The following is a 19115-nucleotide window of genomic DNA, read 5'->3' on the forward strand; positions in this document are numbered from 1 at the left end:
AGCAGGAACAGCACTTTATGATCTAAATGTATCTTATTTGATAGGTAGAAAAATAATTCCCTAGGAAAGGCATAAAAAGGAGGAATGCCTCAGAAGAAAGTGCAGCCGCAGTCTCTTGATACTGCAAACAGAGAAGACACCTCAACCATTTATTTCATTTTACTCTAATTTTTAATCTAACCTCTGGTCAAATAATTTTAAAAGAAGGTAATGCAGGCATCCTGGGGATTGCAAGTCTCAGCAGACACCACCAGCATATGCACACCTTCTTTGTTACACAAGATACTAAGTGGCAAATTTAGTGCTTCAGTCTCTCATTCAGTGTAGAGCATTTATGTTTCTCCCTAAAACAGGTTATGAAGCAATCTGAAATTTCTTCCTTGAGGTTGGAGGATTTCTCTGAAAGGATCTGGAGTAATTCTGTGAACCTAGAAAATATAAAACATTATTAATTGTTGTAGCTTCTGAAAGACACTCCAAGATTATATATGAGTTACTTCCGCCAATGTGCTCAGATTAATATTTGCTAACCTGCCCTTATTCTTACATCACCTGTTATACAATTATATCAATGATATAATTATTTAAACTCAAGGAACTTCCAAACCAGTAAAGGTTACTTATAAGGACTCAAATACACCAGGAACGAGCTAGTCAGCTTTATTGTAAAAATGGAACAAAATGAGCCACATTGGGTTGCTCCCTTTTTTGGGGTTGTAAATTCAAGAGAGAACTGCAAATCAATACTGATTTTTTTTTTTTTTTTATGAAAGATTTATATTTTTTTAAAAAAAATGCACATTTTTAAATATACTTTTTTGTATGAAGAATCTTTTTCTTCACACAAAAAGTTTATTAATTTCAGACCTAAAATAAAATTTGTCTTGAGCAGTTCACGAGCATGCAACTGTGTTACTACTCTAGCAGCTGCAAAAATATCTAGCCTGTACACCACATACTCTTGCTATAGTTGTAAATATGTCAAAATACTAGGAAAAATAAAAAAAAGAAGAAGATGAGACAAGAAGAGATGAGACAAGACCGAATCCTTTTCCTCCCATGTCACAACAAGAAAAAGAAGCTTCACAGGATTCCTAACCATAAGAGTTAGAACTACCTCAGAACAAGTGAGAAGACTTCAAAACACAATTCAAAAGATCCTGCCAAGAAAACTCATTCTTCTTTCATGCTGAGATGGCTGTCCCTAAGCACTACACTTTTTGACAGTACGATGGGTTAATAGGTTTTATTGACTTCCAAGTCATTCTTCTTTGCCTACCTGTTATCAAAAATCCCTGACCAGCTCTTCTGTGGTTAGCAAAATCCATGGAAGTCAGTGACTTCTGAGGTGTGTCTCTCTGTAAAAAGGAAAGATATAGTCTTAGCTAGTGCGATACACTTATCTGTGGAAAGGGTTTGATTAGGGTTTTTATGATCTAATCCAGAAGACTGGATCCTACCAAAGTGCAAAGCTCCAAACAGCACTAAAACTGTACACTTCTAGAACACACACACCCTCAAAACCTGAAAAAAAAATTCTTCCCCATACAACAGTCCTACACCCTCCCCAAGACTTTTAGCATCCTTCTCTTTACAGGTAGCAGGAATCCCTGTACATTAGAAGTCAGGAGAGACCCAGAAATGAGACCTTCTGTAAACCAACAGCGGGCATGAAAGAAAACCTCTTTCCTTTTTCCATATCTCTGCTTACACTGTAACATACCCTGAATGTATGAGTTGTGTTGGGTCTTGAAAATTGATCAACAGTAACAGTTCTTTCTCTAAGTGGCTGTTGCTCTGTTGTGACAGCTACTGCACTTGACACTCTGCTATGAGCACATCGTTCTTGATGCTGAGAGAATTAAAAAAAGCATTAAGAGAATGCAGCAATTGAATAAATTAAAATATTTTTTTTCTGTTGACATACAAAACTTCAGAAGAAGATAAGAAAAATATGTTTTCAATGAACGAAACCACCAATTTAAGTGTTTGCCTGTTTTTTCAGTAGATGTGAGACAGTTGCTATGTTGGCATATTGATATAGCAACATGCTAACTTACTTTCCTTCTGGTGATTTATTACTTCCTCAGCCTTTAAAAAATAGGCCAATATAAGATCTGGTTTTTTTCAGTTGTTATCCTTTTCTATTTCAGTCAACATAATTTTCTAATTCTTATAACCTGACATTAGTGAATAGAACACTGAAAAGAGCTATTTAAATCTGGATGCATAGAAGAGCAAGATTACTAAGGTCATCTTGTTGGTTGGTTCTTTTTAGCTTTTTCTTTTTTAAAATCAGGTTTTTCTGTTGTCAGAGAACTCTTTCCACTATGATCTGTCTGTGACCTGAGGTTTTAAACCTTCTTCCCTTGCATTGTAATTGCACCCAAATATAACACACATTAGCATGTTAAAACTATCTATTAATACAAACCAACTCAAGCTGTAAAATTACTCATTTTAACCAGTGACATAGCATAATTTATTTCTAAATAGCTTGAAGTTCTTCTTGGTAAAAAAATGAACACAACTTACAAAGCTCTGTTGCATTCGAGGTACTGAAACATGTTGCTCCACAACCTCAGAGTTTATTGGTGGTAACTTGTTCCGGGTTGCAGGTGCACGAGCAGGAGATAAACGATCCCAGCTGCCAACCCTACAGAATTGTAAGAGTTCCACTTTTAGGAGCATTCACATTACAGACTTCTTCACTGAAGTAATATGAAATTATTAAGTAGTACATTTCTTTACAAAGCTCAGCTACAGAAAGTAATAGCACCTAATGCAGCAATAAAGAAGTAAAAAAAATGCCTTTCCTCAAAAAATCATGGCTCTGCTGGCTTTCTCCTTCCCTCTGAATTCTACATTTAATAATAAATCATGAGTTAGTTCTCAAGTATTTTGCAAAATTCCTTAGTAGTGAAATTTCAGTAAAGTTCTGAGAAAAGAAAATAATAAAATGAAAAACTCACAGTTTCATCCCTTTACAGATTTCATCATGGTACATATTAGGAACTTCTGAGCAGGGCTGGTCAGAGGTGAGAGAAGGTAATCTTGGTAGTTTCCTAGAAGATGCCAGCAGAACTGGAGATGATGAGAGAACATTGTTAGCAGAAGTTGTCCCCAGTCTATCATGCGCTGAATTTGGAGTGCTGTAGGCAATGCTGGGCTGTTTGTCTTCTTGCTCATTCCTAGTGAAAGAGAAAGAAATAAGGAATTAGGATCAAAAAAACAAGGGTTTAACAGTGCATCATTTCAACCTCTGCAAATTACTATCATACCAGTGATACATACGAGATCACTGTCTTTTTATAATTTCTTTCTAAGTGCAAGACATTTTTTACATAATGTGAATTATGTCATATTTTTTGAATGTCAGTGTCACCTACTGTATTTTTTCTGCTGTGGTAGCATGCCTCTGTTGGAGTGGCTTTGCCTGAATTGTCATCACACCATGCAGATCACTACAGAAGTTGTTGGAGAAACGGTAAACCTATTAAAAGCAACAACTGTGTTAACCTTTACTTTTTTAGAAGGCAGATCTCAACAAGCACATAGTTAAGAGGTGTTTTAGATGTTTTTTACAAAAGCTCCTTTAAGATGGTTCAGTACAATTCTCAGGAGTAGATGGGGAAACTATGTTTTTTTTCTTTTGTTTATCTTAAACAGATTTTTATAAATACAACTTATGTAATTTAGTTACTGAATTGCAACTCTTTTTAAAATATAAATTTCAGTTGAAGCCAGAGTTTGATTCTTCAAACTTTCCATTTTCCCTCAGCACAGGGGCATGATTTTACTTCTCCTGGCTTCTGGGACTGCTACAGAACAAAGCACACCTATGGAGAGAACCTAGACTGCTGTGCTATCTTTGCTGTGTTCCTTATCTCACTGTTTAGCAAGCATGGAAAAAGAGCCAATGGAAGAAAATGAAGTTGCTTGAACTCAATAGAGAAAGACAGGAGGAAAAAACCAAACAGAAGCAGTGTGCAAAACAAGAACCAGAAGACAGAGAGAGGAGATAGCAAGCAGGACAAAATAGGACATTTTATCAATATAAGCACGAGCTTCCACAAAGAGTTAAAGGTCTAGTGCCAACGTGCTTGTGGATGTACTGCACTTTCACAAGAGGCCAAGAAAAAGAGAAGGAATGGAAGAGTCTGAAACTCGCAGTGTTGTGAGAAAAGCACTGCAAGCTGCAACTTCACATCCTAGTTTATCTTCTTAATTCTACCTTGAAGAAATTACCAAATCACAATAAAAGCAGAATTAGTTTTTAAGGACAGAATAGAATTTAACAAGACTTTTCAAATCAATGGCAAAAATACCTTAGTGATAAATTGTGCCTTTAAAGACCACCAAAGAAAAATAAGTGACAACAAACAAAAAATGAATGAAACCTCATTTTAAATTAGATTTTAAGTACATCTATTTGGTATAAAGAAAAAAAAAAAAAGAGGAAAGAAAGGAAAAGAGCCTTTTCAAGTTTCAATCAAGACTGTCAAAGGTTTGAAGAAATAAAAAATGTTTGACAGAAAGGTGTTTTTTTATTTTTACCTGTGATGGAACAGAATGAGCCCCAAAAGATACACTTCGTGCTTCAAAGCCTCTGGAAAGAGGAATGGTCCCAGCATCTGCTGTAATATGAATGACTGGCAAATGCGGCAGTTTTTCTGTAACAGTTTTCAGTTTTTCTATTTGTTGGTCACACTCTGCACAACAGCAAAAGAAATAGAGGGTGTAAGAAGTATTTTCTACATTTACTAGCCATCATTTCTTTGGGTTCATTACACTACACAGTAAATAAAGACTTTCACATAGCTTTATGTTTCCATGCTATTTAAAAATCTAACATAAATTATGGGTTTTTGAAAGCATTTACATTTGTCTGTGCCTTCTCTGGCACTGACATACAAGCTGGCCTATACGGATAGATTTGGAGGTGGCTGTTTAAGAAAATACATGTAAGACCTATGAAATGCTGTCTAAAAATCCCCAGAGCTTTTCCTTTTTAAGCAGCAAAAAAATTAAAAATATTAAATTAAAAGTCTATTGACTAGCCTTGCCTGACAGCAGCTATACACTCTTTCATTTTGGTTATATGCTACCATCTTATTTCTATTATAAACCTAAATTCTTTTCCTTCCTAGTTGAAATACTAGCTATTTGTAATAAGCTTATCACCTTCAAAAATATAAAAGAGCAAATCTACCATAACACTGTTAAATGATCCTCCCTAAACTGTAATACTGAGAGCTAAACAATCCACCTGTGGTGTCAAACAAAATTCTAAATTACAGTAAAACCTAGATGTTAAGTTCTGATGCTGCAAGCATTCAGAGAAATTTTGCCATTTCTTACTTTGTTGTATTCTTATATTTGACGTTGAGTTACATTAGAGGTAACTTCCAAGACTCACCCTCAGGTATTCTACTGTTACTTCTGTCCTTCTAAAATGCATTGAAAGAACTGAAATTTCACTCGGCTTCCAATGATAACACATGCACACTAAAAAGATTTTCACTTGCACCTAATTTTCCTAACTTTTATTTTTCCTCACTACAGTCTGTTAGAATATGAAAACATAAAATAAAATTACATGTGTCACCTTTTCTTCATCCTATAGTGAACTCATGAACTCCTGCACATCAGCAAGACTGTCTCACTTTAATATTCTGACTACTCAAGGGTTCTTTTTATTAATAAAGCTTAAACAACGAAGACTAGAAGACTGATTCCTAGGTTCCAGATCCAGATCACATTGTCAGTAATACCCTGACTAATGATGACTAAGAGCATCAATTTGCATCTTCAAGCCAGTGATCGATGTTTTTATTTTTTTATACACATTCTCTTGCAATGAAGCTATTTCAGTCAGTATTTTTCTTTTTACACCTCTTGTACAAAACTTGCTGAAAATTTGGAAGAAAGTTTTATTTTAGATGCATGTGTGTGCACACATTCTCATGGCAAGGCGTTATATACGTTACAGTTCTATAGCACTGGTTATCTTAACTAAAGGAAAATTTGCTTAATTTAAAGGGATAGGGAAGGATGCCTTTTCTGAATTAGATTCAACAAACACCATATTTTCAAATGAAAATATTAAATACCTGGGACATTAGTTTCCCAATTTTTTTTAATCAGTTCCTCCAATATTCCAATAACACTGCTCCAGATATGATCAAATACTTCAGAAGTAACAGCATCTTTGATACAGGCATTGGGAGAAACAGGGGGGATGCCACGCTTACACCTCTTCTCAGAAAGACGCATTTTCTTTTGTTCCCAAATCTCATCCTCACTAATAAAGGAAACAAATTCAAAAGAATTCCCATGGGAATTGACCTTCCCCCCACCCTCTTCAATAGAGAAACATACATATGGAAGAAAAGGCAGTCAGCTGGAGATAACCAAAAAATTCAAACTCAAATTCACCTAAGGGAGGAGAACTTAACAAATATATATACTGATATCTCTTCATTTCCTTGCCATTGAAAAATTTATAAATTCCATTAGGGCATTACAAAAGAAAGATTTACAGGTCTAGGAAAAGGTTTTATATGTGGCACATAGTCATTTGAGACTAAATCCCATGCTTTTTACAATATAGGCAACAACATCTGTTGTATTTGTCAAGAGGACTCTCACATAGAAAGTTTCTTTCTCAACATGCCCTGTGTACCTGCATATAGCTGCAATTTTCCACAACTGATCAAAGATGAAACAACTTTAAAGGATTTCTGCAGTATAACAGGAATGGTAGAGCCCATAGCCTTACACATACTTTCTTCCTCTACACTACAGTAAGGACAGTTACGCCTTTTAATTTTTGTTTCCTCTGTATCTAGGGAAGCCTGTTTTAGCAACATTTCCTAACTTGGTCTTTTAATACACTCTCTCAGGAAGAAAGTTTTAAATTTTTTCTTTTTTTTAATGCCATCATATTTTTTTCTAAGGAATGGTTGGGGTTTTTTGGTTGGTTGGTTTTGGGGTTTGGTTGGGTTTTTTTGTCTGGTTTGGTTTTTTGTGGGGTTTTTTTCTTGTTGTTTATTTGGGGTTTTTTGAGGTCAAAAAGATGATTCTAAATTCCCACTGGTTTCTACTACCTCCCTTTCTCTTCTCTGTCACTTCTTCACTTCTTCCTCAAACCACACTGCATAATTCTTAACTGCACGTGAGATGTGGCTGAGTGGTCCAACTCACAAAATGACCAAGCTGTTCTCCTGTCAGGCTTTTTAACACTTACTGTTTTAGTTATGGAGAACAAAGTATTTAAGAATTGAAGGAAACAAGAATCATATGAAGGAGACAAAAGAGAAAAACATAGCTTCAGACAAGTCTCCCTCCCAAATTAAGTTTGCTTATTTAGTAAAACAAAGAGAGAAGACTACCGAGGCTATTCTTAAACCTAAACGCTTCCTAAAAGGGCAGCAACCCCAGCCTTCTCTTTCAAAAAGAGCACTGAATGAAAGGGCCTCTGTCTGGCTCCTCAGGTTTTCAGAACAACCATGTCTTTGTTCTGAAAGTGCATAAGGCCTTAGCAAAAAAAGTTGTGCTTTGTGCCCAACAAGTCCTACCAAGGTTTTCCTCTTTCAGAGGCCTTTTAGAAAACAGCACATGATGATATATTATCCACACAGTAGCCTAGCTGCTGGAACATTCAACTGGCTCACAGGAAACCTAGGCTGCACTGTCAAGAAGAAGACTGAGTGACTTGTTGCTCACAAGAGTGCTCTAAATGCTGGCTGTAACCTGCAGCTCTCCTCACAGAGCTGTTATACTCTGCACAGAAAGAATTTAAGACTCATTAGGGCAGACAATGACAGCACAAACAGTGTAATGACACTAAACAACCTGATGCTCAAGGCACTCACTTGGGGAGAAGGAATGCCTTCATTCTACCCCATCTCAAAATTAAATATTCATTTTATTGAATCTCCATGCATCAAATACCTCAAAACAACTAGTGGTTAAGACACATTCCTCTGAAAGGGGAGATGCGAGCTTTAAACCTCTAGAAAGACATACCTAATCTTCCACATGCCTAGCATTCTGACGACTGTGTTACCAAACACAGGGACAGAAGGAACTCAGTCTTACAGAAGTGAAACACAGTTTATGAACCCTGACTCAGTTCATTGAAAACTTTTCATACATTCTTCAAAAATACATATATCTGTTATTTACAGTTCCTTGTTGTCAAAGGCAAGATATTCCTCTATTTTTCCATCCTCATCATAAATTTCTTCTTCCAGGAAGGAATACATGGCTGAGTCTGAAGAAGAAATCCTAGTGGAACTTGAATCCAGTGATGTATGTATTGGAAATGCTGTTGGGATCAGTTTAGATCCTGAGATGCAGAGCCTGGAAAAAATATCAAGAAAATGAGAATTAAACATTCAAAGAAAGAAGAAAGTACATATTTAATTATACTGATGTGTTTCAGTAACATGAAAGTAATATTTGTACATGTTTCTGAAGGGGAGAGACCAAAACAAAAACTTAAAAAAAATTAACATACTCTTTTGTATGACCAGTACATTCAAGGAGGCCAGGCACACTCTTAGTATCTACATGGACATCATTTCTGCTCTGAAAATGCTGAAAGCCTTCATCCTTTGGCACTAGGAGCTGCTTTCCTAGAACTCTGAATAAAAAGGAGAGAACAAGCAGTATCACAGACGGAAACCTTAGCCATTTGCAAATATCCAGTATACAAACACCTGCAAACAGTAGGCAATGAAAAAGCACAACTTACATCTGCTTTGAGGGGCCAGAGCCTTGTGTATTACCTTAATATTGCCTAGTATTTAAGTCATTAAAGTTAAGTTGATTTACACAAGATGAGATTCTAGTTTATAGATTTTAAGAACAAATAAAAAAACACCAACTGTTAGATTGCTCTAAAGGCAGACAAAAGTAAACACACTTCTTATCAAAAAACTCTGTACAATACATTTAAAAATGGATGCAGAAGACAAATAACATGTGCTGTGACTTCACTTGTCCAACTCTGGCATCCACCAAGGTGAGTAAAAGTGCTAATCAAAGATGTTTACATGGAAATTTAAGGCTACAGTTAAAGTTCAGAAAATGTGCAAACTCCAACATGCACAATATAGAGAGGAAGAGAGAAAAGATGAAAGCAACTCTAATAAATATACACAAAATTATATAATAATTTCTGAACAACTTTGCCTGCAATAATTTTATTAATCAAAATAAAGGGCATCAGCTGCTAAAGCAACACTGCCCAGATTTACTGAATAACTATGGCACAGCTCAGTCCCAGAGATACAGATTTGAATGCACAAGTGTTGCTGATGCCCAAACCATAAGAGGGTACCCCAAAAATTCAAATTAGAATGTCAACTGATTAAAACTACTACTAGCAAGAATTTCCTCACCTTATATGAGGAAATTGTTCAACCCAATCTGCACATTCTGCCTGCAGGTTCTCTGTTTGGGAGGTCACTTTTCCTTCAAACAGCATTTCATCAATCTCCCAAAATAACTGATGGACCTTCTGTGTGTTGACTTTATCGAATTCCTATATATTATAAAATTAACAGTCATTAGCAAATATGCATGTATACTAAAATTTCCATGGTATTTAAAGAACAGAACAACATGAATCAACTTGGATGAGCGTGTCAGAATGCATAGTCAGACTATATATTTTGGACACAATAATTTATATACCACAATAAAAAAAAAATCCCATATAGCTGGCCTGAATAACTTGATTTAGTAAAAAGGAACTACAAGGCTGCATTTCTTTGATGTTAAAAGATAACATAAGCTGCCTAGAATTAGCCCACATTAAAAAACAACCCCCCCAAAAAAAAGCCAGTTATAAGTTGTTTGGATTCCCAGTTTGTTCCCTGTGCCAATGTGAAGCACACACACTGGATCTCTGGCACCCAGGGCACAAAAGCTCGCTGCTCTTTCAAGAAGTGCTCTTCTTCTTCCTTTCTAAGTACGACAGCTAAGAGAGCAAAGAGTGAACACCTTACACCTGTGTGATGTAGTCTAGTGCTTAGGAAACAGCTGTCAGTGTGAGAAATGCCCTTCCACACTTCTTCCCTGAACCTACAACTCAGTGCAACTTGAGACTAGGTTAACACAGAGGCAAATGAAAATAGTAGAGAAGTGCCAGTGATGTGGAGACAAGCACTTGGCTGAGGGTTCCTCAGCTGGGGCACTGTTTGTAATGACACTTGTCACTTACATTAGATACTTTGATACACTAAAAGAACTGGTAAAACTCATTGTCCCCCAAACCATGCTTGCTCACTGCCAGCTGAATACCTCAAAGCACTCAGAAGGGATCACATTGAAAAGGAATGAAGAAATAACTCTCACACAGGTTACTGTAATATTCAGAGTCAGTCTTTCTCCTGAAGGGCTAGCAGCGACAGATGGGATCAGTACCCTTAAGGTTAGGGTATTATGCAAAAGGAATGGCTGAACTACCACTACCAGCCACAAAAGGCTTTCTGAAATGAAAGTGGCAGCAACTGCAATGCTTTTGGATTTAACACTGACAGCCTGCACCAGGTATACCTCAGAGCTCAGCCTTTGTAACAGATACAACCTCTCTCTGCATCATCTACAAAAAATAACTGAGTTTATTTAAGAGCTAAATATTTACCAAGGCTGGGAAATTTATGTGCATATTCATGAATGTACCTTATAACTGAAAACCTTGAGAACACTCAATTTAGACATTGCCTGCAATATACAGTGTTTGAAAAGACATGTTTATCATTCCTTAGACTCAGAAACATAAACTTTGGCTTAGTAAAACAGCTTTGTTTTACTTCTTCAGTAAAATAGCTTTGTTTTCCCCAAACTTTAATATTTATCACTTTACTCCATATTCCTTTGTTACACATTAACTGCACCGATACCAACTTGCAACCAAAACTATTTTTTAAATATTCAATTAATACATTTATTCATGAGGCTATTATGGATGAGATGCTGCATGTCCAACATCAGTAAAAACTAGTATTTTCTACAATATTTGGAGAAAGGGTACTGTAAAAGTTTCTGTGACATACATCATCCCGCCAGGAGTAAACCGAACTTCTTTCAGTAGACAAACTGGTAGTATAGCTGTTTATTCCAGGCCAAGTATTATTCAACTCTGTGGGTGTTGTACAACCACTAGAAGAAAGTGATGAAAGTGTCTCGCTGAAAAGAAGACAAATTAAAATGAAGAACACAATTATTTTCTGTATAAATATCTTTTAAATAAAGCAACTAATCAAGTAAATGGTGCAAGCAGATATTTTAAAGTAGAGTGAATACATGTTCCTATTAGTACCATTTACTGCCTTAAAGGCAATTCTTTCTACACTATCATGCTTTTGCATATATATACACCATTGCAACTGTATGGCACTCTAAAATATGCATATGTATCTGTGTTTGTATTTGAATATAATTATATGTATGTATCAATATTTCCGGCTTGAACAATTATTTTGGTTTCTCCACGCCAGCTAGTGATCACATGAAAAACACATGAAAGATAACATAAGCTTTCTTTAACTCTTTCATATTAGAAGCTATCACAAGAAAGCTTTTGCAAAATTAAGCACAAGATCTCTACAAATATTTCAACTAGCACTGAGTTACATGTCTCTATGCTGTGGTTTATATGTTGCTAAATCTAATGCACTTTAAAATTTGACCCGCACAACTCAAGCCCCTGAAGTTCTAGCTGGTCCTTGCCAGCTACCACCCACCCCAGGATGCAGGGAAAGCAGTGGCATTTGGATGGGCAGGCCTAGCAAACCCTTAACAGTGTCATCCGGAATGAAACTTCTTGAAAGTTAACTAACCTGCAACATTGATGAGCATGATTTCAATTTAATCATGAAGTCTGATTTCCATTCCAGACCTAAACAGTGCCCTCTACCACGGTCTTAAAATACTCAAATTCGTATCACAGACCAGGAATAAAATTCAAACCCTTTAAACAGCAGGTTAGGTGAATTTGCATCCTGCTGCATTATTATGCAGTAATTATTATCCGTGAGAATGACTGGAAGTGACTTCAGTGAAAATTAATTCCAAACACAAAAATCTAAGTCAAAAGTGAGTTAATTAAGTACTATTAATTAATTAATTATTATTTCAGAAGTAGATGCATACCAGGTATAATTGTCAATGGCTTCTTGCACATTTCTTGCAAAAACTGACGGAAGAGACACTCCACTTTTTCCAGAGAGACACCGATTTGGGGAACTTATGGACAGTCCCTTCCTATAAACACAGAAACATAACATTCCATAATTTTAAATAAAAGTTAAGTCACATCTCCACTGAAAAGGGGGGGTGAGGAGGGAAGGGGAAAGGAGGAGAGAGAAAACTTTTCAATTTTTCACTCCTCTCCATCATGACAAACATTTGCTTGAAACAAACTACCTTGTTTTAAAATAGCTTTTATCCACCTTACTTACAAAGGTACTTTACTTTGAGACTTGTTTTACTCTACTGGCATCCTTCTTGGATTTTGCAGTTCAAGCTTTGCAAGAAGCCCACACAAATGAAGCAGCACTTCACTATTTCAACAACACAGCAAAGGTACAAACCAGTAAATGCCCATACAGCAGTTTAATGAAGGAATGTTTTTTTCCTTTGTTTGGGGGCTAGGGCTTTTTGTTGGGAGGTTGTTTGGTTTTTTTTAGATGGAAACTGTTTATAATTACACAACTGTTCACAATCACATATTACATTCAATGCGTGAAGTTGGGTCATTAAAATGCTAAACCCTCCTCTTCAGAACGTACACAGACATGTCAAAGTGCTCCTTGGAAACACAACAACAGATTGCTTAACCTATTTTCATCCCATAAATCTCTCAGTGACATGATTGCATCAAAGTACATTTGTGAATGAGTAACTATAAGAAAACAGCTCACAGTTCAACAATTTTCATTTCTTTAGACAAGAACTGTAGATTAGTTCTGCAACAGTTAGGATTGCTCTCTCTTCCTTCTATCCTTTTTGATACTTATCTTGCCGTTACACATATTACAAAGACACATATGCCAAAATCTAACTCCTCACTCAAATGCTACTGCTGTGTCCTGGCTAAGAGGACACCAAAAACCCACCATAAGTTTGAACTTCTCATCTGGGAAGACCTTAAATTTTGAATTCTTGGAGGCTGGTACAACAGCAGTGGAAAGCATTTCCATGTGCTTACACTTCATATCGAATCTCTTCCCTAGGCATCTGGTTTTGGCCAGAGCACCAGGAAGCTCTATGAATATTCATGAAGTCCAGTCCCATGACTTGAGTCTCATTTTGTCCTAACACCAAAATCCCTCTCCCAAGAAGTAACTGTGAGCTCACAGTCTGTCTTCTACATGGAATGATGTTTCCTTCTGTTCCTGGACATCCCACTCTGTCTAACATTTGCCATGTTATTGCTTGGGCAGCCTTATATATATTGAAAGACCTTAGTCTTTCAATTTTTTTCACAGCTGACGCTTGTTCTTAGTATTTTTCCACGACTTAATAGCACCACCAAGGTTTCACACTTCATTGCTCTTTACCTACTCAAACTTCCCAGGTCAGATTCCCATGAAACACCACTGGAAGAGGAAACCATTTACTGTTACCTTCTGCTTACTTATATCCAAGCTAAACCTCCCCTAGAACAATTTCAGGCAGTGTCCTCTTGTCTTGATGTGAGGTGGAGGAAAGTAGTGTTTCTGCCACGTTTTTGTGTTGTTGTACTACGTCTCCTGACTCCTTGGATCACATGCCATTAGATGTGCCAGGAAATTATTGCAATAAAATAAAACGACAGAAAAACACTTCCCAGCACATCTACAGCATCACTTCCCCTGCGCTGGCGAGCGAACACCAGAAGCTGGAGCAGCTCCCGGCTGCTTACCGAAAGCTCCGCAGCGACGGGGGACAACACCGCTGTCCACCTACACCGCAGCAGCGCCGCCGCCGCCCCGGCAGGACGGCAGGCGGGCCGCGGACACCGCCCCGCCACGGGCCGCAGCCCCCGGGCCCGCCGCCACACTCACCCCAGGACGAGCAGCCCCCGGGCCCGCCGCCACACTCACCCCAGGACGAGCAGCCCCCGGGCCCGCCGCCACACTCACCCCAGGACGAGCAGCCCCCGGGCCCGCCGCCACACTCACCCCAGGACGAGCAGCCCCCGGGCCCGCCGCCACACTCACCCCAGGACGAGCAGCCCCCGGGCCCGCCGCCACACTCACCCCAGGACGAGCAGCCCCCGGGCCCGCCGCCACACTCACCCCAGGACGAGCAGCCCCCGGGCCCGCCGCCACATTCACCCCAGGACGAGCAGCCCCCGGGCCCGCCGCCACACTCACCCCAGGACGAGCAGCTCCCGGTCGCAGCGGGCCGGCGGGCCGGCGCCCCGCGCCCTGCGCATGGGGGCGCGGCGAGCGCCCCTCGCACCGCCCCGGCGGCAGCAGCGCGGCGAGCGCCGCACCGCCCGCACCGCCGCCAGCGCCCGCTGCCAGGGCCCGCTGCCAGCGCCGCGCCACGCCCCGCGGCAAGGCCTCCCCGCAAAAAACTAAAGCCTCAGCCTAGGCGGGAGCGGTGTGATCTCCCCATCTCTCGCCTCGCAACACACAGCCAAAGAACGCCGAGTTTGGTCTTTCTGACCAGAGGAGGTTTCCCTCACCTTCGTAGATGAACAAAGATTATGTGATGATGGCCAACTTCGTAAAGATTTTGCCTTGTTAATAAAGTTCTCCTCCGAACTACCCCTGTGCGGGTCACCGATCCTCATAAGCACGGGTGCCAGGGCAGAGCATAGACTGTCAGCTGCACGTTTACAGTAACTCCAGTAATCCACTAGCTCCATTCATCTCTAGCTCCAGGACATAAAAACTCTGGCGTCGACATATTTTGCAGAAAGCCTCTCTTAAAGGAGAAAGCAGATCTGCTCATAAGCAAGAAGACAATGCAAGAAAGAGAAAATAAAGGGAAATAGAAAGGCAACATTAAATAAGCTGAAAATTAGGACTGAAAAAGCAAGGTATATGAAGCCTCATCTTACAGGAAAACAAATAGCAGCATTTAAAGGACATTTAAAGTTTCATAACCAAACAAAATACTACTCACTAAAAAAAAAGTGTATAGAAAATGCCTAGCATTTGTTCTCTGATAATTTTTTTTTTTAACCTGTTTGGTAAGTAAAGTTCCACATTCTTCAAAGCCCCATCTTCTGCAGTCAGTAAATCATTAAGAAACTATATGTGTAATAAAAACTTTCCTTGTCCTTAGCAATCATTCTTCTATAGGTGCACATTTGTCCAACATCTCAGATACATGCACACACCCAGAAATAGAGTCCTTTGTCAAGAAAATTATCCAAGCAGATGAAATCTAGAATATCAAGTTATGTCCTAGTTAAGAAAATGCAATTTGGACCTTCCACCTTTTCCTACATTTCCACAGTGTAGTCTTAAGAGCAAGAGCTAAATTTTGTGCAACCCTTTGGGAAGGCTTTTTGTGGCATTGCAGCAAGAGGATTCAGCCACTGGTCATCCCCACACCTTACCAGCACAAAACCCCACAATATCATTTTCATTTCTCTAAACCAAGCCCCTTCTTCCTTTGCAACCAATACAATGTCAATTCTATGGATAAATAACTGTGAATTATTAGTATATTATTAGTACCAATACCACTTCCATTGCTCTAATTTGGAACTGAAGAGAATTACCAAAGGACATGCCAAAGGGCATTCAACAAGAGGAGTTTAGAAAAGTCAATTAACAGAAAAAATAATGCTAACTTTATTATCTGTCATACATGCTATGAGACCTCTTTAACAGATGATTCAAAGTCTATTTTGTAGCCACAGCCCCATATAGAAAATATGTATGTGAAACAATGTATAATACCCTAATCTCTAATGAAGCTGTGGCCTTGTTGTCTGAAATAATTTTCTCAGATTTCACATCTTTACATGTTCTTTACCATTTTGGAAGCATGATTTGTAACAAACGTGAGCATACTAACCACATCATGCTCTCCTAACAAGACATGCTTTATCTTTTAACCTAACATTTAGAGCTGGGGCAGTTAAGCCTGGAGAAAAAGGAGACTCGGGGTGAACATCACTCTCTACAACTGCCTGAAAGGAGTTTGTAGCCAGGTAGGGGTTGTTCTTTCTTCCCAAAGAGCAAGTGGCAGGATGAGCAGAAATAGCCTCAGGTATTACCAGAGGAGGTTTAGATTGGATATTAGGAAAAAAATCTTCACTGAAAGGGTGGTCAAGCATTGCAATAGGCTGCCCAGGAAAATGGTGGAATCACCAACCCTGGAAGTGCAGGTGTGGGACCTGGGGACACAGTCTAATGGTAAACACGTCAGTGCTGCATTAATGGTTGGACTTAATGATTTAGAGGTCTTTTCCAGCCTTAATAATTATCTTTATTCATTTCACTCATATTCTCACTTTCTGCTTGTTTGTCAATCCCACACTTGGTTTCTAAAACCAAGGGATTATTATTCGTATGCCAGATTTCCATAAAACTTTGATATGAGAATATAAAAAAAAAAATCAAACTATAAACTCTCTCTAACATAAATGTGGAAATATATCTGTGGGAAAAAAAGATATTTTGAAATCACACCAACCTTTCTTAAACTGGCCTGGGACAATTACCATGGAAGTCTATTTGTTATTCTTTGAAGTGATACAGTGAACAGAAGCCGTAACTCCACAAATCCAGCCTGCTCAAATATTCCTCTCTAAAGGGTCACTCTCAACACAGTACCCTCCTGTCAGGGGGATTTTCTTGGAAGTGAACAGACACTCCTGGTCAGTATCTTGTTCACTGAGTAGAATGTACAAACTTTGTTGCAAACACTGAAAATGGTCACTGCACAAAATGGTCCTTCCACACGTTCACCAGCTCATGCTGCTCCATCGTTGGAGCAAGCAAGAAACAGACATGATATGACTGCTTTCCACCTCAATAATGTACAACATTCCAGGCATGAATCACAGTATTGTAGTTTAATATTTATACCACAGAAAAAAACTAAATTAATAAGAAATACACACATCCTTTTCCCTCTAGGTCAGGTAGTCATCTGTCCAACTTGGTTGCAGCCAGCCATGGTAAGTTCTCCCTTTATTTCTTGACAAAACACATCTTTTTCAAGATTGAGAGGATCTTTAGAAAGAGCACTTTCACTCTCTTGTAACTTCAGTGACCACAAACTGCCAGGTATAACAGACAGTATTGAGTGTCATTGGCAGATGCCAGAGGTCGTACTATGTGAAGACTGCTGTAACAACTGTGCCAGGGGCTGAGCATTCTTAAATTTGGTTAAAACAGCAGCCCCAAATTCTTACTTCAGCATTCTGGACCTTTTATCAGACATATCCACTGACTTTTACAGCTCGTGAAAGCAGTCAGCTTGGCTCAGCATTTAATCACTTATTACGGCAATACAAAGAAAATCCAGGTAGATGACAACAATGCCTGTCCCTGCTTACAATCCCTATACCTCAGCTTTCTCAAAGTCAGGCTCATTGTGGCACATCATAAAAAAGCTTCTCTGGAATAATTTAGCCAAGGTAACTCCAGTAGGTACATGTAAATGAAACAGAATCATGAGAAATTTAATAGAATATTCATCTAGCCTTCTGCAGAAAGTTATTTAAAGGCAGCTATGTTTGGCTTGTTTAGAAATGATATGGCTTATTAAGGAGAAGGAAAAAGAAAACCTGCCTTGAAAGGTAATACAGTAAATGTTGACCTTCTTAGCTTCTAGCAACACATCTTTATCATTACTGTTACTGAACATGCCAGAGGCTTGACAGAGAGAAAAAATACACTCCAAAAATTATAGCATGTCTCCATTGGTGTCACTCCAGGCTTGGAGATAATTTTCATTTTGCTCTCCTCTCTGTTAATGAGCACTGCCAGAAGTGTTTCAGTGTTTTCAGTCATCTGGTTGTTGGTCAATGAATGAAGTACTAACTATATATGAAGCATGAAAATACAAATTTTTATCAGAGTTTTTTCCACTGATAGTGTTTAACCATACCACCTAATTGGCCCTTTCCTTTTACAAAAATGTCACTTACTATCTTTGAAGCTATGTATGGATTACTGATGCTTTAATGATCAAACTACCTTGGTAGCATTCATACAGTTGAACTCTTGGTGAGTTTTTCAGGTGATTATCTTTTTGATCTAACCAAATTACCATAATTTGCCACAATGCAAATTTTCTTCATACGTTGCTAAAATTCTATTAGCAAATAATAACATAATAAAAGCCTCACTTGATTCAAAAAGTAGGTAGCATTGGAATGAAATCATGAAGGTTTGTCTGTGGTTGCAGGCATCACCATCTACAGTTTGTCAATCCTCTGTGGCAGCCTCCTGCACAGAGCACTCGCTAGGTTCACTCAAAGTCCCCTCTTCTACCCAAGACCTGCATTCCCTTAGGGTCAAGGTCTTCACTGATTGCATCTGGAGTGAAGAAAATTATAAAGACGTGAATGTAGTTATTTTGTTAAATCACTGACAACACTAAGAGCAGGCCATCATTTTTAATACAATCTCAATCTGTGTGCACATAACACAGCATTTCAGGTGGCTATTTGTAGTACATACACTTAACCCTCCTATTAGACACTTTCATATTGAATCCTGAAACAGACTTAAGGCTTGTCCAGCCATGATCTGTGTTATGTTACTATCTTTATAAAACAAAGTAAGAATAAACTGCTTCAATTTTAAAGACAGGCTTATTTGTATATAGCATTTTATTCTTCTTTAAATTTTAAAAGCTTTATAATTTTGAAATGCATTCACATGGCATGAGCTTAAAAAGTATTATATATATATATAATTTTAAATCTATTGGTAATTTTCATTCACTCTAAAAATGTAACTGTAAGTATAATTCTTGGTTATAGGAAATATAAACAATTTCTGTGTGCAAGATACTATAGAATTAAATCTGACTTTTTAATATAAATTATGAATCAACATTGAGAAAAATGCTATCATCTTAATTAACTGCAATAATAAAGAATGCTAATTAGCATCTTAGAGAAGGTGTTTTATTTC

General features: G+C 38.3%; 1 protein-coding gene across 1 annotated transcript; it reads right to left on the reverse strand.

Moving 5' to 3' along the window:
- Positions 1-148: 148 nt before the first annotated feature.
- On the reverse strand, positions 149-14469 carry FAM149A (family with sequence similarity 149 member A). The gene is made up of 14 exons (XM_014262810.2): positions 14376-14469; positions 12169-12279; positions 11070-11202; positions 9411-9553; positions 8525-8650; positions 8191-8367; positions 6114-6304; positions 4558-4712; positions 3390-3493; positions 2973-3191; positions 2536-2656; positions 1724-1852; positions 1280-1358; positions 149-428 (listed from the first exon to the last, which is right to left on the reverse strand). Exons 1-14 carry the CDS (start codon positions 14435-14437, stop codon positions 355-357), a joined length of 1824 nt encoding a protein of 607 aa, XP_014118285.1. The 5' UTR covers positions 14438-14469; the 3' UTR covers positions 149-354.
- Positions 14470-19115: the final 4646 nt, after the last annotated feature.

The sequence above is a fragment of the Pseudopodoces humilis genome, chromosome 6, assembly GCF_049639895.1.
Source record: "Pseudopodoces humilis isolate 2021_Gansu_Grassland_sample_001 chromosome 6, ASM4963989v1, whole genome shotgun sequence".
Lineage (NCBI taxonomy): Eukaryota > Metazoa > Chordata > Aves > Passeriformes > Paridae > Pseudopodoces > Pseudopodoces humilis.